Raw genomic sequence first — 22,583 nt, 5'->3', positions numbered from 1 at the left:
CAATGTTAATTAACTATCCTGTACCCACCAAGTAAAAGCAGTATGCATCTCTCCGTTTTATTCTGCTGTCCTCTGCCCCATTAATCTACCACCAATGAATTTCATGTAACCCTCCTTACATCTCCTCCTTTGATTCTAATGTGCAAAATACGCTGTGCCATTCTCTGAAGCATTTTCTCAGTCTGTTGAGATTTTGCTTCCCAGCAATTGTTGTAAGGTTGGTTCAAATAAGCTCATAAAAATTCTCCACGGGTCTGAGTGTTTCGTATGTCGACAGTGCTATGATGATGCCCATTTTCCAGAGGTGCTGAGACTTGACAGTGTTGGTAACTTGTCAGGTGACAGCAGCAAGTGAGAGAGAAATGCAAACCAAGTCAGTCCAACTCTCGAAATTCAAAAATTCAATAGATCACCTATTAGTTGTCTTCAGAACCTGAAAAATTAAGCAACTGTCTACCTTTCTTTTAAAGGACTGAGCTTTGATATAAATGTATGTATATAAATATATATTTTAAGTTCGAGGAGAGAGAAGTCTTTGGAATATAAATTACGACTTCTGGGAAACCTTAAAAAAAGAAATGTTGCCGAAACCGGTTTGGCTCAGTGGATAGAGCGTCGGCCTACGGACTGAAGGGTCCCGGGTTCGATTCCGGTCAAGGGCATGTACCTGGGTTGCGGGCATATCCCCAGTGGGAGATGTGCAGGAGGCAGCTGATCGATGTTTCTCTCTCATCGATGTTTCTAACTCTCTATCTCTCTCCCTTCCTCTCTGTAAAAAGTCAATAAAATATATTTTTAAAAAAAAGAAAGAAATGTTTACCCTTTTTAATGTCAAACTGCTTATTTTTCCTTTTTCTATCACTTCTTCCATCATTTCCTCAAATTTACTTTCTGCTCCTCAGTGTTTCCTGCAGTCTGAGACATTACAGCATTTTCTTCAATGCCTGGGTCTTTGCTAAGGCGAACAGCGACCTCTAAGTGGGTATTTTCCCAAAAAGCCTTTCCTTTTTCCTGCTAACAGAGCTGCGCAGCAGACACCCACCCATAATCCCAGGCCTCAGAGATGCAAAAGGCTCCTCTGGTTCCTTGTCAGTTGCCACAGAAAAAAAGCCAACATCTCACATCTCCACTCCTGGCTGGGCCTAGCCCAAGGCTACTCCAAGTGTGGTCCCTAGATCCCTAGGAAGGGCATCACCTGGGGAGCACTGAACTACTCCAGACCTACAGAATCGGGAACTGCATTTTAATAAAATCCCCAGGTGACTTATATGCATTAAAGGTAGACAACTCCCTATTTTTTAATTATTTACATCTGAGAATATGATATGTAGAAATTCTGCTACCAGTTACCAAGTTTATCTCCTTATACTGAAGATGCCAAAATCCACTAAATACTTTTGTCAGCTATTTTAATTATTGAGTGACTTTTTAATTAACTATTGACAATCTGGCCACTTAGTTTTGTTCTTCCACAATCCCAATCTCCCTTAGCCACCAGTAAAATTTTTAAATGATGTAGAAATTCGGATTCCAATGGGTGGCGATTTTGAGGGTTCTGTTACAAGGGAGTAAACAGAAAATGTGATGTGCATAGTTTTTTTAAAGTTTGTGAAAAGAGGGATTGTTGGGAGGCCCATGACAACACAGCTGGACTTGGGGAGCCCACAACCCAGAAACTTCAACAATGAGTAAGGTCCCAGGCTCTGAGCTGAAAACCTCAGCACTCCTGCTGAGTGAGGCTCTATGACTAAGTGAACAGCCTCATCCTTCTGCTTTAATTTCCTCATCTGAAAATTGAGGATGTTCTGAGAGTTGAATGAGATGCTGCAAGTTCAGCACTGAGCATAGTGTCAGGCACAAAATAAAGGCTTGATATATGTCAAAAACAATGATAGACCCCAGATGCTAACAGGCTAATGGCTCCTCTCCGTATTTTTAAAATGAAAATAGTAAAGATAAAATCATACTGAAGGTAGAAATGAAAACAGCAGCTTCCTAAATTTTCTGATGACAACATTCCAGATAACTGAGGCCAGGTGTTTCTCCTGTTTCTGTGCTTAAGCCTTAATAATTCCCTTAATAAAGCTGCTTGGCATGACCAGGTCAAGGAAAACTCGGGGCAAGAAGCTCAGCCCTCTCATCCTGCTTTATTTAGTGTGCCCAAGCTTGGGGAGGAAGACACAGCTGGTGAAAGGAACAGGGAGACAGCGTGAAACAAGCAGGAACCATAAGGTTGCACAGGCAGACCTGTTACTGCGCTTCACAGATGGTGCTTTCTCTTTTACAAACTGAAAGCAAGATACTCCCCTTACCACAGTGGTCTGGAACCCAACCACCAAAATCTCCTAGGTCTGCCTGTACCTGATTACTTCTAAGGTCTAGGGCTGTATAGTGTATATTCTTTCATTTGCTCACTCAATGTAAAACCACTTCACATCATTTGGAAAGAACAATCAGAAAAGTATCGATTGCCCTTTTTGAAACGTTCGGGAGAGCTCAATCCCCAAACATTTTCACTATCACCATCACAACTCGCTCGCGTTCTCACGCACTCAGAGCACCCACTGGGGCCTGAGTGGCTCCCATCACTCCAGCCACGAAAGCCCCGCTAAGCCTGGAGCCTTCGCAGATGCCACTCCCTCCTACTAATGAGCTCCTCTACATGCTGCAAAACCCAGTTTTAGACTCTGCCTCTCGGGAACCTTCCCTGAGCCCTCGGGGGACATCCAAATGCCTTCTTTGGGCATCCTTCTATACTGGCAATCGTTCTCGAGGGGCTGTCAGCTCCCTGCGGGCAGAGCAGTCTAAGAGCTCTGCCTCCCAGTGCCCGGCGCAGGGTCCGCAGAGTAGGCCGAACGGCGCCTTTTTACGGATGAGAAAACCAAGACTCCGCGAGATGAACTGAGGAACTCAGGGAGCAAACAGGGCTCCCGGGCGGGCCAGCCTCAGAGCTGAGTCCGTCTTTCTTTGCCTCCAGCGCCCCTAGAACCCACACCAACTCGACTGGAAAGCGGACGCAGGGAACTGAGTTTTCTCAGGGGTCCGGGGAACTTGGCGCGGCGAGAACCCAGATCCATCCCGCCCGGCTGCACGGAGCTCCTCTGGGTCACGACGGCCGGGCGAGGTGGGCGGCTCCGACAGAGGAGCAGCTCGCACACAGCGCGCTCGCTGGGACACGCACCGAGGCGGGACCCAGACAGCCATCGACAACCCCACCCCGCAGCCCAGGGCCGGAAAGCGCTTACCAGGGAAAGACCGCCATCTTCCCAGCCACATGACCGCCTCTTCCGGGGCGGCAGGCCCTGTGCTCCCTGCCAGGCCCCGCCCCCGCCCCACCCACCGCCCTGCGCCACGCCCCAGTCACGCCCCCGCCAAGATACGTGCAGACCACGCCCCGCCCCCGGTCGCGTCACGCCCCTTGCGTCACTCACTGTCCCCAGCGTCGCGCCCCCGCCGGGATTTCGCACTTGGCCACGCTCTGCCTCTCGGGCCTCGACCTCCGAGCACCAGACAGGTAGGGCCCGAGTTGGGTCTCGCTGGGAAGGGAGAGCCTCCCGCCTCGCTCGGGCGCTGATCTCTGGCGCCCCGGCTCCCCGGCTCCCAGGCTCCAGGATTGGGCGGGGCAGGCTCCTTCCCTCTAGAGGGGCCAGTCCCTAGGTCAGGAGGTCCAGCCTCTCCCTAGACCTAGACAGGCTCCCTCCCCAGAGCGGGGGTAACTCCCGAGTGAGGGGCTCCCTCCCTAGAGAGGCGCTGGCCTTCTAGAGAAATGCTCCCCACTAGAGGAAAAAGGGAGCCCGCCCCCTAGAGAAAATACCCCCTTAGACTGAGGCTCACTCCCCGGGAGGGCGGAGGGAGTCCTCTCTAAAGAGTGGGTTTCTGCGCTGACCGGTTTGGCTCAGTGGATAGAGCATTGGCCTGCGGCCTGAAAGGTCCCAGGTTCGATTCCGGTCAAGGGCATGCACCTTGGTTGCAGGCACATCCCCAGTAGGGGGTGAGCAGGAGGCAGCTGATTGATGTTTCTCTCTCATCCATGTTTCTAACTCTTTATCCCTCTCCCTTCCTCGCTGTAAAAAAAAAAAATCAATAAAATATTTAAAAAAAAAAAAAGAGTGGGTTTCTCCCTACAGCAAGCATGTCAGACTCCAAAGCTAACACGGGCTAAATAAACAAGGTTTAAGTATGTGGCCGCAAAAAAAAAAAAAGCTTCAATTTTCATAGAAACATAGGTTTATTTCGATAGAGACATGCTGAATACAAAGAGCTGAAATAAATGAGTCATCGTTAACATAAAATAACAGAACATTTTAATAAAAATTAATATTTTGTCTTGAACATTAACTTACCAGACACTGAATAACTGCACAAATTAATAAGCGTAACACCAATAAACTTATTTTTCTTGTGCTCTGAAAGCGAAATATTTCCTGTTGCGCACACCAAACAGGTCAGTTCAAGACTAATGATGTGGCCATCGGCTGCTAAAATATTCGCTGTTAATATTAGTGGAGAGAAGTGGTGCACCTGTGTGTAAGGTGCGTAAGGAAAACGAATGCAACACGATGATAGTAATCAGTCATTAGCGAACGTTGTAGTTTGTTATTAATAATTATGTATAACAGGATATTATAAAAATTAAGTGACAAAATTTTTATTAAAACGTTTCTTACTGGCTGGGCTGTATGTAAAACGTTTATTTAAACGTTTCTTACATATTGGCTGGGCTGCAAAACTATTCGTTGCGGCCCGTGGGCTGTGAGTCTGATATGCTTGCCCTAGAGAGTGGCAAGGAGCCTCCTCCCTAGAAAGAAGCTCCCTTTATCAAGAGGTGGAGTGGCCCCATTTACTAGGGACTCCTGAGCTCCCCTAGCTGGGAGCTCCCTCCACTCCCCTCTCTAGGGGGAGCCCTTCTCTAGGGAGGCGGGCTTCTCTATGAAAGAAAGCTCCCCTTCCCTCTATGGAGGAGGCCCCTCTGTGGAAATAGAGCCATTAGAAGGGAGAGCGTTCAATGGGCCCGTAGGAACGGACCTCTACAACTAGAGGAAAGGCTCCCCATCCCAGGATTTGTCACACTTCTCCTGCTACACACTCAGCACAGAGACTGGCAGATAGGACCAGGGATGAGACACATGTCACACCAGCACCAATGTGACAGAGCACCCCAGAACTTCCAGCCAGACTTCACAGTGCACCCCGAGGGCACAGATGCTGCATATCAGAGTGAATGTTTCTGTTAGGTGGCTCAGGAGGTGGCGCAGAGAATAAGGAGAACCAAGCCGGTCAGAGAATAGGAAAGGAGAGTTTTATTCTGCATCCCCGGGAGAAACAAGTCCAAAAGGGAAGTGGGGGGGCACTTTGTTTTATATACTGCGGTTGGGTGAGGGGCAGGGGCATGAACTGAGGAAGTTCCCGCCGCAGGGGGTCAGCAGGGCATTCAGGAGTCAGTATCTGTGTGGGGGTCGTCGTGGATACCAGGAAGGAGCCGGTATCTGTGTCTGGCAGGCTGATCTGTTAGAAATTCCAGGGAGGGTCCATTATCTCATCACACATCTGCATGCATCTGATCCTGGGCTCCCTCCGACCTAACATCTCCACCTTTTAGTGATAGGGGACACGGATTCATTCTGACAGCTTCCAGCTGACCAGGGATGATGAAGGGGGGTTTTAAAGGCCAGGGTCAGGCAGAGGCAGTTGGAGGGCAGCTGAGTGTAGTAGGGATGGAGCAGGAACTGATTCACAGTCACCTGTGACATCTCCGCTATCCAGGAGCAGATGAACTTGAGGAGGCAGGGGGCTAAGAGAAAAAAGACACAGATGAGAATCGGGGGCCCTATCATGGGTAGGACCCAGGTAGCTAAGGGGCTTTGGAACCAGTCGAAAAGAGAGTTGTTTCGGGAGTGTCTTGTATGTAGTTCTTCACTCAGCTTAGTCAGGATCTGCACATTTTGCTCCACTACTCTGGACTCTTTGACGTAGTGGCAGCATTCTTCCTGAAGGAATATGCAGGTTCCTCCTCTTTCTGCAGTCAGAAGGTGTAAGGCAGGGGTCCTCAAACTACAGCCCGCGGGCCACATGCAAATACAAATATTGTATTTGTTCCCGATTTGTGTGTTTACTTCAAAATAAGATATGTGCAGTGTGCATAGGAATTTGTTCATAGTTTTTTGTTTTTGTTTTTTAACTATAGTCCGGCCCTCCAACGGTCTGAGGGACAGTGAACTGGCCCCCTGTTTAAAAAGTTTGAGGACCCCTGGTCTAAGGCGTGCTTGTTCTCTAGGGCTACCTGGGCTATTGATGTCGCTTGCCGCTGTAGGGAGGCTAAAAGAGGCGGTAGTAGACTCCAGGGCTAACTGGAGCTTGTCATTAAAGTCCTGAGCAGTGACCAGACTATTCCCGAGGGCCCCCCAGTGAGGCCTACCGAGGTAGCGATACTCACCCCTAACATGACAGGGAGGAAGGCAGCCTGGCGGGTCTGGGGTGGGATGGAAGGAGCAGCCAGGCGAGCTCCGACTCTCCATACAAGGTTAGTTGGGGAACTACTGTGACCACGAAGCAAGGTCCAGGTTCAGAGGAGTTTATGCAGTTGCTTAAGGTGCTGTTGCATCAAAAGAAGGTACCTGGGCCAGCCTTGGTGTACTGGCTGCGGTGTGGTTTTGAGTACAGTTCCAAGTGACTCATCCCCCATTTACCGGATTACTGGTCTGGTAGCATATCCGTGGGGGCAGGGTGGGCTCTGGAGTTTTGGGTTCCCAAAGAGAAAAAAAGGGGGGCTACCCCTGACCTCATTATAGTCATCATGGATGACACAGTCTCTCCAGTGGCAACCCCCATAGGTGTTGACATCTTTTTTTTTTTTAATTAAATCTTTATTGTTCAGATTATTACATTTGTTCCTCTTTTTTTCCCCCCCCATAACTCCCCTCCTCCCAGTTCCCGCCCCACCCTCCGCCCTCACTCCCCACCCACTGTCCTCATCCATAGGTGCACAATTTTTGTCCAGTCTCTTCCCACATCTCCCACACCCCTTTCCCCCCCAAGAATAGTCAGTCCATTCCCTTTCTATGTCCCTGATTCTATTATAATCAACAGTTCATTCTGTTCATCAGATTATTTATTCACTTGATTCTTAGATTCACTTGTTGATAGATGCATATTTGTTGTTCATAATTTGTATCTTTACCTTTTTCTTCCTCTTCCTCTTCCTCTTCTTAAAGGGTACCTTTCAGCATTTCATATAATCCTGGTTTGGTGGTGATGAACTCCTTTAGCTTTTCCTTATCTGTGAAGCTCTTTATCTGACCTTCAATTCTGAATGATAGCTTTGCTGGATAAAGTAATCTTGGTTGTAGGTTCTTGGTATTCATCACTTTGAATATTTCTTGCCACTCCCTTCTGGCCTGCAAAGTTTCTGTTGAGAAATCAGCTGATAGTCGTATGGGTATTCCCTTGTAGGTAACTGAGTTTCTTTCTCTTGCTGTTTTTAAGATTCTTTCTTTATCTTTTGCTCTTGGCATTTTAATTATGATGTGTCTTGGTGTGGTCCTCTTTGGATTCTTTTTGTTTGGGGTTCTCTGCGCTTCTTGGACCTGTAAGTCCATTTCTTTCACCAGGTGGGGGAAGTTTTCTGTCATTATTTCTTCAAATAGGTTTTCAATATCTTGCTCTCTCTCATCTTCTGGCACCCCTATAATTCTGATGTTGGTACACTTGAAGCTGTCCCAGAGGCTCCTTACACTATCCTCGCATTTTTGGATTCTTTTTTCATTTTGCTTTTCCGGTTGGATGTTTTTTGCTTCCTCGCATTTCAAATCATTGACTTGATTCTTGCGCTCCTCTTGTCTGCTGTTGGGCGTCTGTATAATATTCGTTATTTCAGTCCGTGTATGCTTAATTTCTAGTTGGTTCCCCAATATAAGATCGAGGGTCTTATTAGTTTTCGTGTAGATCTCATTAAGTTTATCGGCAACTTCTAAACAGTTCTTGAGAGACCTTAAAAGTGTGGTTCTGAACTCTATATCTTCCATTGACAATTTTGTCCTGTTTCTTTGTCTTCGCATTTTGTTATGCTTCCTTGGTGCACCCCCTAGTGGTCTTTGTTTGCAGTCTTATAGTTAAATCTTGATTGTTTTAGCTAATTCCAGGGAGGGTTTGACCTCTAGGCCAAGTGGCTATGAGAATCAGCTGTGTCAGCAGTGAGAGAACTTCTGTCCTCTAGGGAGGTGCTAATCTAGCCTTTGCCTGAGGCTATCCGGCAAATGCCTCTGTGCAGGGCTTGGGCGGGGCGGGTCGCACAGGATCAACAGGGTGGGCCGAAGAGAGCAGTTATGGCAGCTCTCAGTCCTGTCCCCAGGGGCTCTGCCTCTCTGAGTCCCAGCACCCGCTGCAAAGCTCGGAGAGAAAGCTGCACTCGCTCTGACCGAAGCCAGACAGTCCCGCTTCTCCCGTTTGAGTCTGGGTCCCTAAAGACTCGCCCGGATCTGGAGCTCAGAGTCTGCGACTCCCTCCCGATTGAAAACGCCAACCGCGCCCTCCGCCGCCAGCCCGCTCCGCGCACTCCGCACCTCAGAACTTGACCTCAGCACCGCGCCTCCTCTGAGTGTCCGTGTGCGTTTCTCTTTCCTCCTAGTTGTAGGACTTCCACTCAGCCAGCGTTCCTGTGGTTCTGGGTGATGTCCCTTCCGTTTTCTGGTTTCACTTTTGAAGTAGTTGTTCAAAGCAGCAAACTCCGGCGTTAACCTATGCCGCCATCTTGGTTCTCCAGGTGTTGACATCTTGATTACACCTGTCTGGGTTCCGCTGGTCGTAAGCAAAACAGACATAGGGTTGGCCACCATTGGCCACTGACCAGATGTTGACAGCCATCAGGATCTTTGTCTGGCATCCGACTAGAGGGTAGCCCGGAGATCCTACCTGCTGGGTGACTTGTTTGCCATCTGATAGTAGGCCCATGGACCTTGAACCTCCACACATAAGTGGGTGGGGGTGGGTGTAGGTTGCTCAGGGCCAGGAGGAGAAGGAGGAGTGGGAGGGTGACCAAGGTGGACCTTAGTGGGGCCCAACACCTCACATTTATAGAAGTCATGCTGCTCCAGGGTCCTCTTGACTCTGTAGAGGTGGTGCCAAGACGGGTCGCCAAGTAGTTTGGCCGTGGTGGGGGTTGTAAGGATTACAGTGTGAGGTCCCATCCACCTAGGCTCCAAGGCTTTTGGATGTCGATTCTTAAGGAGGACCGAGTCACCAGGGTGAAGGGCTGGTCCTTGGGAGTCCTGGTTGGTCAGCTCTGGCTTGGGCAGAAACCTGTCCACGTGTTCTCGGAGCAATTGCCTGAGTAAGGACAGATATGGAAGATAAGTACCCAGGGGAGGAGGATCAGTAGGGAGACGGTGGTTGAGCAAGAAGGGTCTCCCATATAGGAGTTCAAAAGGGCTTAAGAATGTGGGGCTCCTTGGTGTAGCCCGGATTCTGGTCGGGACCATGGGCAGGAGGTCCGGCCAGGAGCTGCGAATTTCTAGAGAGAGTTTAATTAGATGGCCCAATAGGTTGGAATTAAGTGGCTATGATGAGGGTTTGAGTCAGTGACAGACAAATCCAGCAGGATGTAGAGGAGGAGGGATTGATGTTAGAGAGTAGATGGAAAGTTGTGTTGATGATGGTGGGCATAAGAGTAAGTTCAGGGTTCGTAAATAGAGAGTGACACCAGAGGATTTCCCATCCCAGACAGTAGAATTGATAACTCCCTCATCATTCCATGTCCATTTCACCTGAAAATATTAAAAACCTGAGTTTCTTCCAGAGTAAAATTGGAGGGTCCCTGGCCAGGTAAGAGCCTGTGAGGAATGATGGGTCATCAGGTCCTGGATGGTGTCGCCAAATCTTCTTCGGGGATGGTGGGAGGCATTTGGTGAGCCTGAGAGAGGTAGGTATTGCAGTGAAAGTGGAAGGGAATATTAGAATGCGCTCTTATCCAAGGGAAAAGAGAAAGGGAAGGAGCAGTGGAAGCCAGGGACCTGGATATGAGGCTGGAGAAAAGGCGGGGGGAGGGGGGGGAGGGCGGGGGGAGGGAGCAGGCTGCCTGCTCCCAGGCTTCTAGCCATTTGGATTTTAAAGTTACATTTTTTCCCAGAGATAATGATCTCAGTTTCTGATAATAGTCAGACTATTGAATAAACCTGTGCATTCAAGGAGGTTTCCTTTGGGAAAGGTGGAGGGGGAAGGGGCGAGAAGGCGCTGAGGTCAGAGCACTTTTCAAAGCATTAAAGGGGTGAGGATGTTGGCCTGGGGATCTGTGGGCTCAGTGAGAGGGTCCCTTCGCCATGTCATGTCATAGAGGAGGTTTACAAGAAGACTACAGTTGTGAACCTGGAGGCAAGAGTACCCAGTGAGCCTGAGGAAAGAAAACATTTCTTGTTCAGAGGAAGGGACAGTCATGGAGGAGATAAGGAGATAAGGTGGTCTGGGACAACTGGGCCCCATAAGGGGACACATGGCAGTGGGGGATCAGCGTCCCTGTGAAGGGAGGGGGCCAGGAGCAGAAGGAGCAGGGAGGCTGAAGGGCTCTGAGCTGCAGAGTGGCCCTAGTTTGGTGAGAATATCTCGTCCTAAACAGGGGCACGGGGCATGAAGGCATGACTAAGAATGAGTGGGTTATAGGGCTATCATCAAGGAGTCAAGAAAGGGGTCCGGTGGTCAGCGGGCAGGTGGATTTGCCATCAATACCCATGACTGAGATCGTGGAAGGAAAAAGGGGCCCTGAAAAGGAGGGCAGGACAGAGAAGGCAGCCCCATATTGATCAGGAAGGAGACCCACTACCTTCAGCATAGCCCTGGGCTCGGGGAGGGTGGTGGGGGTCGTTGTATCGGGGCACCTTCAGTCTTCGGCCAGTCCCAGTATGGCCAGCGGCAGGTCTTGACCTGGAAGGGCGGCCCCTCCACGCTGGGGCGCAGAGGGCCCACCACTTTTCCAGGGGCAGTCACTTTTCCAGTGGCAACTTTGACCACACGCTGGGCAGGGCTTGGTTGGACCCGGGGCGGGGGGCACTGCTTTGCCCAGTGGCCTTCATTTCCGCATTTGAAGCATTCTCCGGATAGCGTACGTCCTCTCGTTGCACCCCCACCGTGCACGGCCCCCTTGGGGCCATGACAGCTGCCGTCAGCCGCAGGGCTGCAACCAAGGCTTGAGTTTGCAGGTCTACCATCTGTCAAATGTGGGCCTCCCGATCTGACTCTGCTTTCTCTTCACAGGCATTAAAATCTTAAAGGCCATGTTCACTAGATCTCAGACCAGGGTCTGAGGGCCATTGAAAGGGCGAGGGCTATGCCCTCCATCCTACCCTGGATCCTCCATGTTGGGGCAGAGGCCATGTGCTCAGAAGAGTGCCTTCTTCCCGGAAGCCCAGGCCCCTGCTGGCCACGCCCGGGATTTCTAATGACAAGCAAGGGATGTTCGCGCCATAGAGATGACCACATCCTGTGCAACAAGACCCGACTTGGTGCCTGGCCAATCCGAAGGGCCCACAGCTAGCCCCCTCCCCTCACTATTAAAGCCCTGATTTTCTCATGGATATCACTCGGTTTTCCGGTCGCCGCGTCGGCTGGAGGCCCGGGTCGGGTTAGCTAACTCAATAAAGGACCTTCTGCTTTTGCATCGGATTGGCTCCCTGGCATGGTATCTTGGGGATCTTGAATTCTGGGCATAACATTTTGGGGGCTCGTCCGGGATCCCCAACACCATCGATGGGACTCCCAGTCCGGAGGGCCTGACTGACCGCGGTAGGTCGTGTTTTGTGTGTGTCGTGTGTTTTGGTGTGAGCTCACTTCTGAAATCTGTAAATGCCTGTAAATGCCTGTAATAATGATCCCGTGGATGCACGGGATCAACAGGTGGGAGGAGCCGAGGGACGCCTCGATCCTCCGTCTGAAGCGGTATAGCTTTGCTTCCGCGGAGTCGGAAGGTCTGTAGGAAGCCCCTTAATCTGAGACAGGCAGGAGGAGTCGGGGGGCGCCCCGATCCTCCATCTGAAGAGGGGAAATTTTGCTTCCGCGGAGTTGGAAGTTCTGTAGGAACCCCTCAATCTGAGAAAAGGCGGGTCGCTCCTGCTGGTTGGCGCGCAGCCAACGTCTGGCTTTGGGTTTGTTTTGTTTTTTGTCTTTGTTTTTTGCTTCCATGGAGTTGGAAGGCTGTATTTCTTTGGGCCCTTTAGTTGTTTGTGTTTCCGTTTTATTTTGTGGACTTGCTGGATTAATAATTTCAAGGAGATTGGGGGAGGCTTTAGAGCTCCCTCAGGAATGGGGAAGTTGTTAGGAGTTGAATGGATTGTTTAAACTCTGAATGAATGTCTAATGAAAGTGTATGAATGTGGAGGGAGGGGGTACTGCTCTCACCCCTCCTTTGTGTGGCAGTCGGCGGCTGCCTGAGTGAGGGTCTGTGGAAACAGGTCACCCCCTCCCCAGGTAAATGCGTCTGGGATTTCTGTGCACGTGTAGGGAGAAAAGCTGGCTTAAAACTAATGTGCGCACCGTCCAATTTTGGATAGGGTTTTAAGCTAGCGTCTCCTTTCAAAAGTGCAGGATAAATCCCAAGACTAATCCATAATAAAGAACAGTTTTTCCAAAGGGGAAAAAAAACAAAAAACTGGTCCTTTGTTAATTAAGAAAGCTTTTCTTAATGGAGGGAGGAGATAGCCGCCTCCTGCCTGCAGCAAAATCTTAAAGAATGTGGTCAATTTACATCTGAAAAGACCAGGGAGGCCAAAAACCTGTCTTGCAAGGCTCTAATGTGGTTCTCCAGAGCCGCTTGAAAGTAAAAAGTAATTTGCCTCATAAAAAATCTAGAAGACAGAATTAAATCTGTTGGTTAAGTATTGAAAAATGAAATCTAGAAAACACTGCTTTCCTTAAACTAAGGACAATTAAAGGTTATGTCAAAGTCTTTCAGGTAAAAACTGTGGTTTCATACTGATCTTAAAGGGCTCCAGTTACCTTGCCAACTCAGTATTTGGGAGACCCAGGATATGCCTAAGTTTAACCTAGGTTCTAGATAATATGTTTACTTAAATATGTATCTTTGTTGTTTAAAATTGTTTAACTAGTGCTAATCACCTAAAAATTAAGGCTAAAAGTTCTAGCTACCTGGAAAGCATGGCCTTGGTGTGATAGGAGGAAAAAAGAAATGTTAAATGGATGGTAGACCAGTGAGCTGGGACTGGTCACTAATGGTGGATTGTAAGAAGGGCTGGTTGTGGCCTAACTTCTCCTTCCTTGGTACCCCTGAAACGTCAGAGGGTACTTCTGGCCTTGGTTTTCCAATGTGTTTAATCTGTCAATTTTGTTGTTTCGCCGAAATCCTCTTGAGTGACATTGAATGATTCTTTCCTTCCTCTTTAACTTTTGGGGGACTGTGTGAATGGATTAATAGCTTCTAGATGGTATTCACCATCGCTGAGACTTCCAGAGAGAAGTCAAAACTCAGACTGGCTACACAACTGAAACTGATTTGTTGGTATTTTGTGATATAAATGTGGACCGTTTCTATCTGGATGAGACATAGGTCAAAAGTCCTGTCCTAGGATGTGAGAAAGGGAGGCCTCCACATCTGTTCCTGTCTGCTCAAGATCCCAAGACTGTAAAAGTATTTGTTCACTGAAAGGATGTAAGTATGGATGTTTATTTGGTGTTTATATGTCTACTTGGGTATAATTATTTGTTCATGTAAGTGTGGAAGTATATTCTGCGCTAGGTTGGGATTTTGGAATTCTAGGGTAGATTTAAAAGGTATTTACGGCTTTTCTAGTCTGATTGGGACATTTAAAGGTGAGGCTCACAGTTCCTCAGGGCAGAGATTCCATGGGCCCTTCCCCCTGCCTGTGCTGAATTAAATAATACAGGTCAGTGTCATTTAGCTTGCTGGTTAAAGGAAAACAATGGGCCTTAGAATCTGTAAAGGTGGGCAGGAATGAAGCTGGTCAAATGTACTGAAAGGGTTTGGTACCTGTTGCTGCTAGCAAAGGAGGGGCTGGTACCCCTTCTAGCACACTCCCTTCAAAGAGGCCTGGTTGCTGCTCTGCCACAAAGGGAACTGGTAGAAAGGCAAGAAAGCAGAGCGCTGTAACTGATAAACAGGGTTACCTAGAAGCCATCAGGACTTTGAAGTTCTCCAAGAGAGGAGGAATCTGACTCAGAGACTGGCGAGGACTGGGTCGCTTTTCTTTAACTATCTCTTTCCTTGAGAGGGCTCCAGAGGGCGCACGAGGACATTTGGCCACGCCTCCGCGCCATCTATGAGACCAGCCCAACCCCAACTCCTCATCAGCACAGACCAGGAGATTGGGTCTACATCAGAAGGCACCGCCGGGAGACCCTAGAGGCACGTTGGAAGGATCCCTACATTATGGGGCTGACGACCCCCACCGCTCTCAAGGTAGACAGCATCACAACCTGGGTCCATCCGGAAAGACTTCATCACCAAATGGAGCATCGATCGATAGAGATCAACCCAACCTGCTCAAGCTCAAGCTACGGAGTGCTTGACCTGCCTGATTCCGGTAACATGACTCGCGATCGCTCCTGTCACCAGGAGCCCCCACAATACTGTGTAATACACTTAGATAATGCCTGCATCTTCATGGACATGGCTCCAAAAAGACAAGGACCATTTATAGAATCACATGTTTAGTAGAATATTTGGCTACCTGAAGCGGCCATGATGCCAATATTATGTTTCATTGTATTGATATGTTATATTAACCTTTGATTCCTTTGCAGGTTTGAATGTATGTTGGCTGTCCTGGAAGGGAGCTGTGTGGGGTGACCCCCAAAAGTAAAGGGTGCCTAGCTGCCAAGGGGGCAGGTGCCCAACTGGGCAGGGAAGGGTGCCCATCAGATTTTGGTCTCTATTGAGAGACAGCTAACAGTTGACAGCCTGTAATACTGTCTTGCAGGCCTGCGTGACCATGCCCATGTCAGGGGTAGTAAAGCTGGAAAAAGCCTGTTTAGACTAGAAAGTCTGAGGCATGGTTATGCATAGAAAGAAGGTTTTATACCAACAATTACTGTTTTGTTTTAAATCCATGAAAAGGAATTAGCAAGGAAAGTCAGAAAATCTTAGAGTAGATCAATATGTTTTTCTCCTTATGTAATTCCTCCGAAATCTGGCAATGCTAAGTAAGTACGTTTCTTTGCATAGATTCAGTAAGACTGGTTCCTAATAGTGGTTTTATTAACGGAAAACTTTGACTGGAGTATCATGTTTTGAAGAGCCCTATCTGAGCTCTAAAGACTTGAAGCCACTAAGAATGCCACGAAGAAAGCCTGGTGTCCTGCCTGGGAGCCCTGAAGATGGCTGGCGCTGGAGCGTCAGGCCCATGCCCTACCATCACTGGCGGTTGGTAAGAGTAGAAGGGGAGCAGTAAAGATGCCTCTGCATCCCTGCAGAACCCCCACACACTCTGGGCCGCAACGAGTAGGAGGGCTACTGAGATGGGCCTTAAAGCCTGGAGCGTGGGCTCAGGTGGAGTTGCTACAGGTGAGGGATTCACCTAACTCAGCAGATACTGCAGGCAGGCCTGATGGCAGCTGGATGGCTTGGCTTCCTGGCCCTACGGGGCACATTAAGGTTCAACCATGAAATTCCAGCAAAGATAGTCAGTTACCATTCTTGTTGTGTTTATGCAAACATCAGGACAGTAAATAAATTTATCTTGATTTGGCTTTTTAATAGCCATGGAGGAATTTTAAGAAGAAAAATCCTATTTCAATAGAAGTCGTTAAAGCTAAAATGGTTTCTTTCCCTTCCACCGGACCATTTGTTAAGTGTATAAAATAGTTCAGTTGATAGTTCTGTGTGCTCACTATGGGCCCCTAGCAACGGTGAAATAAAAGTGCAGTCCGTCTCATGATTGAGACGGAAGTTCCAAGACAAGGGGGGAATGAAAGGGCGAGGGCTATGCCCTCCATCCTACCCTGGATCCTCCATGTTGGGGCAGAGGCCATGTGCTCAGAAGAGTGCCTTCTTCCCGGAAGCCCAGGCCCCTGCTGGCCACGCCCGGGATTTCTAATGACAAGCAAGGGATGTTCGCGCCATAGAGATGACCACATCCTGTGCAACAAGACCCGACTTGGTGCCTGGCCAATCCGAAGGGCCCACAGCTAGCCCCCTCCCCTCACTATTAAAGCCCTGATTTTCTCATGGATATCACTCGGTTTTCCGGTCGCCGCGTCGGCTGGAGGCCCGGGTCGGGTTAGCTAACTCAATAAAGGACCTTCTGCTTTTGCATCGGATTGGCTCCCTGGCATGGTATCTTGGGGATCTTGAATTCTGGGCATAACAGCCATCAAGGTCAGTGGGGAAAAAAACCTGAGATGCCTCTCAATCTGTGAGGCTGGACGTAGACAATGAGGCGTAGACTCAGACTATGCCCTCAGTTCCTGCTGCCTCCCTCAGTGGTAGAATGGGCACAGAAATAGAAGAGGCTGTTGAGGAAGGCAGTCTTTGGGTGGCCTGAGAATGAGAAAGGCTGTTTTGGAGCTCACGTTCTCAGGATTTGGGCTCTTAAGGATAGGGGAGAAGGCGGCTGCTGATTAAGAGGGTCTGAAGAGAAAGAGCCGAGGAGTTTTTCAATTTGAGGAAGATCAGAAAGTGAGAGAGAATGGCTACCCAGATATATCCTTCCCAGCTGCAACCTCTCACAAAGGGAACTGGCCAGCCACCTATGAACTTAATTGCTGGAGATTCGGTGGAGAGTGCACAGGGTGAGGCGGGCAGTTAGAATGAACACGAACGCTCAGGGGGAGGCGGGCAGTTAGAACTCTCAGAGAACTCTCAGAGGGCACAGCGTGGGGTACAGGTTTCCACGGCAGAGATGGGGGGTGGGGGAAGCGGGAGAGGTGCAGATGAATGATCCTGGGTGGGGTTGGCGGAGAAGGACCCCAGCTGCTTCTCGCTTCTCAATTGTACTCAGATGCCGCAACCTCCCGGGGGCGGGGCAGAGGGAAGGAGGGAACAGGCTCCGCAGCCTGTGAGCGCGTGTACTTACTGAGGGGGGAAGCAGGTGGGGGTGGGGGAGGGTGGGGTCGCCCAGCGGCTTGAGTTTCTGGCTCCTGCAGTGGCGGTGGCCAGTGGCGGTGGCAGCCCTCGGGCGGAAGAGGGGGGAGGGTCAGCAGATAGAGGAGAAGGCATCACCGGAGGGGGGTAGCAGAGGGAGGAGGAGAGGGGGCGGCACAGCACCAACCCCAGCCTGGTGGACCACTTCCCAAGGGCGGCGAAGTGGGCAGATGGACCGCCCAAGGACGAGGGCGCAGCGCACGTGGCGGCGCCATGGAGGGGCGCGGAGCATCCGACTTCCCCCACACACATGGCACACGAACCCACCCACCCACACACACCACACACACACACACACACACACACACACACACGCAGTGCGGCCACAGCCTGGGGGGAGGAGGGAGGATGGGGCGAGGAGAAGAGGCGGAAGGGGCTTTGGGGGAAGGGACGTGGACGGAGGGGGGGTGGGGGGGCGGTGGGGGGGGGGAGACTTGGGCACATTTCCCGGGTTGCTAGCAGAAATTACTGAGATCTGTACGAATGGTAAAGTCAAGGTCCCATTTTCATACTGAGGCCATGCTATGTTACAGATGCAAGTCTGGGGCAGGCCTAGTGTTTAGCCAGTTTGGCGGGCAGGCACCCTAGAAGTGTGCTCATATCAGGTTTGGAATTTGGATTCCCCATGCTCGATACCTGTGGCCTGTAGCGGGGGCCAAAGGCCAGCATCCCAGCGGTTTGACCCAGGCTACAGTCGGACGGAGGGACCGGGGAAGGTTGAGATGTCTCTGCTACCTTCCGAGGTCTGGAGGAGCCCTTCCTGGAAGGCTCTGGAAAGGCAATCTCTGATGTGGCCGAGTTTTAGGGACAGAGACGCCGGCAGGCAGGCGGCCACAAGGGACTGGCACGGGGGTGGGGCGGGACTCACTGCTAATGCTGCCAAACCAGGGAAGGCTGCTGAGCTGAAGAAATGCGGTACTGAGGGGTCCAGAGCCATGAGAAGGGAGAGGCGGGCACCCCAAGCTGTGGAGGTACCACCAAATGGGGTGCTCACGCCTCCCGGGTTTCGGCAACAAATGTTACGTGTCTCAGGCGGTGGAGCAGAGTATAAGGAGAACCAAGCCGGTCAGAGAATAGGAAAGGAGAAAGTTTTATTCTGCGTCCCCGGGCGAAACTCACGAGCCCAAAAGCAGAGTCAGTGAATTTGCGCCAACAGGGAGGGGGGTGCTTTGTTTTATACTGTGGTTAGGTGAGGGGCAGGGGCATGAACTGAGGAAGTTCCTGCCACAGGGGATCAGCCGGGTATTCGGGAAGGAGTCAGTATCTGTGTGGGGGTCGTCGTGGATACCAGGGAGGAGCCCGTATCTTGTCTGGCAGGTTGATCTGTTAGAAATTCCAGGGAGGGTCCATTATCTCATCACACATCTGCATGCATCTGATCCTGGGCTCCCTCCAACCTAAGAGTTTCAAACCCAGAATCTCAGATCCTAACATCATTATTTTCTTTTTTTTAAATTGTTTTATTGCTTAAAGTATTACAAAGAGTATTATATATGTCTCCTTTTTTTTTCTCCCCTTGACCCTGCCCTAGCCTCCCATGCCCCCCAGTGTCTTGTGTCCATTGATTATGCTCGTATGCATGCATACAAGTCCTTTGGTTGATCTCTTACTCCCCCCCACCCCCAACCCTCCCCAGCCTTTCTGCTGTAGTTTGACAGTCTGTTCGATGTTGCTCTGCCTCTATCTATTTTTGCTCATCAGTTTATAATGGTCTTAATTATCCATGAATGAGTGAGATCATGTGATATTTTTCTTTCATTGACTGGCTTATTTCACTTAGCATAATGCTCTCCAGTTCCATCCATGCTGTCACAAATGGTAAGAATTCATTCTTTTTTACAGCAGCATAGTATTTCATTGTGTAGATAACACAGCTTTCTAATCCATTCATCTGCTAATGGGCACTTAGGCTGTTTCCAGATCTTAGCTATGGTGAATTGTGCTGCTATGAACATAGGGGTGCATATATCCTTTCTGATTGGTGTTTCTGATTTCTTGGGATATATTCCTAGAAGTGGGATCACTGGGTCAAATGGGAGTTCCATTTTTAACTTTTTGAAGAAACTCCATACTGTCTTCCATAGTGGCTGCACCAGTCTGCATTCCCACCAGCAGTGCACGAGTGTTCCTTTTTCTCCACATCCTCTCCAGGACTTGTCATTTGTTGATTTGTTGATGATAGCCATTTTGACAGGTATGAGATGGTACCTCATTGTTGTTTTGATTTGCATTTATTGGATGATTAGTGATTTTGAGCATGTTTTCATATGTCTGTTGGCTTTCTGAATGTCCTCTTTTGAAAAGTGTCTATTTAGGTCCTTTGCCCATTTTTTTAAAATAAATCTTTATTATTCAGATTATTACAGTTCCCCTTTTTCCCCCATAGCTCCCCTCCACCCAGTTCCCACCCCACCCTCTGCCCTTACCCCCCCACCCCCCCGCACCATCCTCATCCATCTGTACGCTCTCTGTTGCCAGGTCATACACATGGAAAATGTAGCTATTTCCATCTGTGACGTGTCCCTGTGTTCGGCCACACAGACCGTCTCAGCCTCACAGGGACCGTCTCAGTCTCACAGGGACCATTTCAGCCGCACCTGAACCTTCTCAGCCTTCCAGGGGCCATCTCAGCCTCACAGGGGCCGCCTCAGCCTCAGGGACCATCTCAGCTTCACAGGGACCGTCCAGTCTCACAGGGACCGTTTCAGCCTCACTGGAACCGTCTCAGCCTCACAGGGGCCGTCTCAGCCTTGCAGAGGCCATCTCAGACTCGCAGGGGGTGCCGCATCCCACGTTGGGGGTGAAGGTGAGAGACAGAAGCTCCTCTCGCTGTCTCTCCTGCTGCTCCCTTGCATATCACCGGTGTTGGAAGTTTCTGAGAGCAGTCTGCAGGTGCTGGACATCATACTTTAACTGGTCAACACGAAGTTTTGTATTCTGTCTTTTGTTGGGCAGCTCCTTGCTGGACAAAATCTCCAGGCATTCTTGCTGGCTGAATATCTGGTATGCTTGCTTGGATTTCCTTTTCTACTAAGTGCACAGACTGCTTGTCTGCCGTCTTCCAGCGTCCCATGTGAGACTGGATCTGGTGGACCTGTTTGTGCGTTTGCTGGTACAGCGGTTCCATGTTGCCGGGCCAGCCAGGTCCAGTTCCAGCTTCCTCCGAACCTGATTCTGCTTCTTGAGTGTGTCCCTTATGGGTGCAAGGAGTTGAAATCTGCAGTTTGTTGGGTTAAGCTGCAAAAGCACATGTGGTTCCTTTTGTGCCACTGGCACATCTTGGGCGGTGATGTAAATTGAGTAGGGTGGGGTCTCAGGGAGTCACCAGGGTGGAGCAAACAGCAATGGCGTCTCCATGATTCCTCACCTCTCCGTGACCCCAGGTATTCGTGTCCCCGAGTGCTGGCGAGCAGCTCCGCGAGAAAGCTGCCCTTGCTTCCCGACCCACTGCAAGGCTGTCCCGCCTCTCACTGTAGGGGTCTGGGACCTCAGAATACCGCCCCAAACACGCTCAGTGGATTCGAGACTTTGTAACCCCTTTCAATTGAAAAAAACTGCACATCCAGTTGCATCCCGCCTGGCACGCGACTCCATACCTCTGTTCTTGGCGCCTCTGCATATCCTACTCAGTCTCAGTGCTCTTCTTTCTTTCCTTCCAGTTGTAGAACTTCCACTGGGCCAACTTTCCCATGGTTCTTATTGATAGCTGTTTTGTCTTATAGTTGGTATTTTCAATGTTGTTGTGGGAGGCAGCACGCACAGGTCTATACCTCACGCAGCCATCTTGGTTTTCCCCTTTGCCCATTCTTTGATTGGATTGTTTATCTTCCTTTTGTTGAGTTGTATGAGTTCCCTATAAATGTTGGAGATTAAACCCTTATTGGTGATAACATTGGCAAATATGTTCTCCCATGCAGTGGGCTTTCTTGTTGTTTTGTTGATGGTTTCTTTTGCTGTGCAGAAGCTTTTTATTTTAATGTAGTCCGATTTGTTTATTTTCTCTTTAGTTTCCAATGCTTTAGGAGCTGTATCAGTGAAGAAATTCCTTCGGCATGTCTGAGATTTTGTTGCCTTTGGATTCTTCTAGTATTTTTATGGTTTCCCGTCATACATTTAAGTCATTTATCCATTTTGAGTTTGTTTTTCTGTATGGTTTAAGTTGGTGGTCTAGTTTCATTTTTTTGCATGTATCTGTCCAATTTTCCCAACACATTTATTGAAGAGACTGTCTTGACTCCACTGTATGTTCCTGCTTCCTTTGTTGAATACTAATTGAGCATATTGGTTAGGGTCGATTTCTGGGCTCTCTATTCTATTCCATTGATCTATATGCCTATTCTTGTGCCAGTACCAGGAAGTTTTGAGAACAATGGCTTTGTAATACAGCTTGATATCTGGTATTGAGATCCCACCTACTTTGCTCTTTCTCAGGATCGCTGCAGCTATTCGGGGTCGTTTTTTATTCCAGATGAATTTTTGGAGAGTCAGTTCTAGGCCTGTGAAATATGCCATTGGTATTTTAATGGGAAGTGCATTGAATTTATAGATTGCTTTGGGTAGTATGGACATTTTAATGATGTTGATTCTACCAATCCATGAACATGGTATGTTCTTCCATCTGTTTATGTCTTCCTCTATCTCTTTTTTCAACGTCCTGTAGTTTTCTGAGTAGAGGTCTTTTACCTCTTTAGTTAAGTTTATTCCTAGGTAGCTTAATTTTTTTAGTGCGATGGTAAATGGGATTGCTTTTTCAGCCTCTTTTTCTGTAAGTTCACTATTGGTGTATAGAAATGCCATAGATTTCTTGGCATTAATTTTGTATCCTTCTACATTCCAAATTCATTTTAAGTCTAATAGTTTTTTGATGGCGTCTCTAGGGTTTTTTATGTACAATATCATGTCATCTGCGAATAAGGACAGTTTTACTTCTTCTTTTCCAATTTGGATGCCCTTTATTTCTTCTTCTTGTCTAATTGCAATGGCTAATACTTCCAGTACTATGTTGAACAGGAGTGGTGAGAGTGGGCATCCCTGTCTTATTCCGGTTCTTAGGGGAAATGGTTTTAGTTTTTGTCTATTGAGTATGATGTTGGCTGTGGGTTTGTCATATATGGCTTTTATTATGTTGAGGTATGCTCCTTCAATTCCCACCCTTACTGAGAGTTTTTATCAGAAATGGGTGTTGGAATTTGTGAAATGCTTTTTCTGCATCAATTGATATGACCATTTGGTTTTTTTCTTTCAATTTGTTTATGTGATGTATCACGTTTATTGATTTGCGGATATTGTACCATCCTTGCATCCCTGGGATAAATCTTACTTGGTCATGGTGTATGATCTTTCTGATGTACTGCTGGATCCAATTTGCTAAGATTTTGTTGAGGATTTTGGCATCTATGTTCATGAGGAATAGTGGCCTGTAATTCTCTTTCATTGTGTTGTCTTTCCATGGTTTTGGTATTAAGGTGATGCTGGCTTCATAGAATGA

At 48.8% G+C, this 22,583-nt stretch overlaps 1 protein-coding gene across 2 annotated transcripts in view; it reads right to left on the bottom strand.

Moving 5' to 3' along the window:
* Positions 1-3,320, bottom strand: part of VPS35L (VPS35 endosomal protein sorting factor like) — a 160,623-nt gene extending 157,303 nt beyond the window's left edge. For both annotated transcript variants that reach the window (XM_059691973.1, XM_059691974.1), the window contains exon 1: positions 3,246-3,320. In XM_059691973.1, the coding sequence (XP_059547956.1) occupies positions 3,246-3,262 (17 nt within the window). In that variant the 5' untranslated portion in view covers positions 3,263-3,320. The remainder of the gene's footprint in view (positions 1-3,245) is intronic.
* Positions 3,321-22,583: the final 19,263 nt, after the last annotated feature.

Source organism: Myotis daubentonii, chromosome 4, assembly GCF_963259705.1.
Source record: "Myotis daubentonii chromosome 4, mMyoDau2.1, whole genome shotgun sequence".
Lineage (NCBI taxonomy): Eukaryota > Metazoa > Chordata > Mammalia > Chiroptera > Vespertilionidae > Myotis > Myotis daubentonii.
Note: the sequence above shows the minus strand (reverse complement) of the source record. Positions and strands in the feature narration are given on the sequence as shown.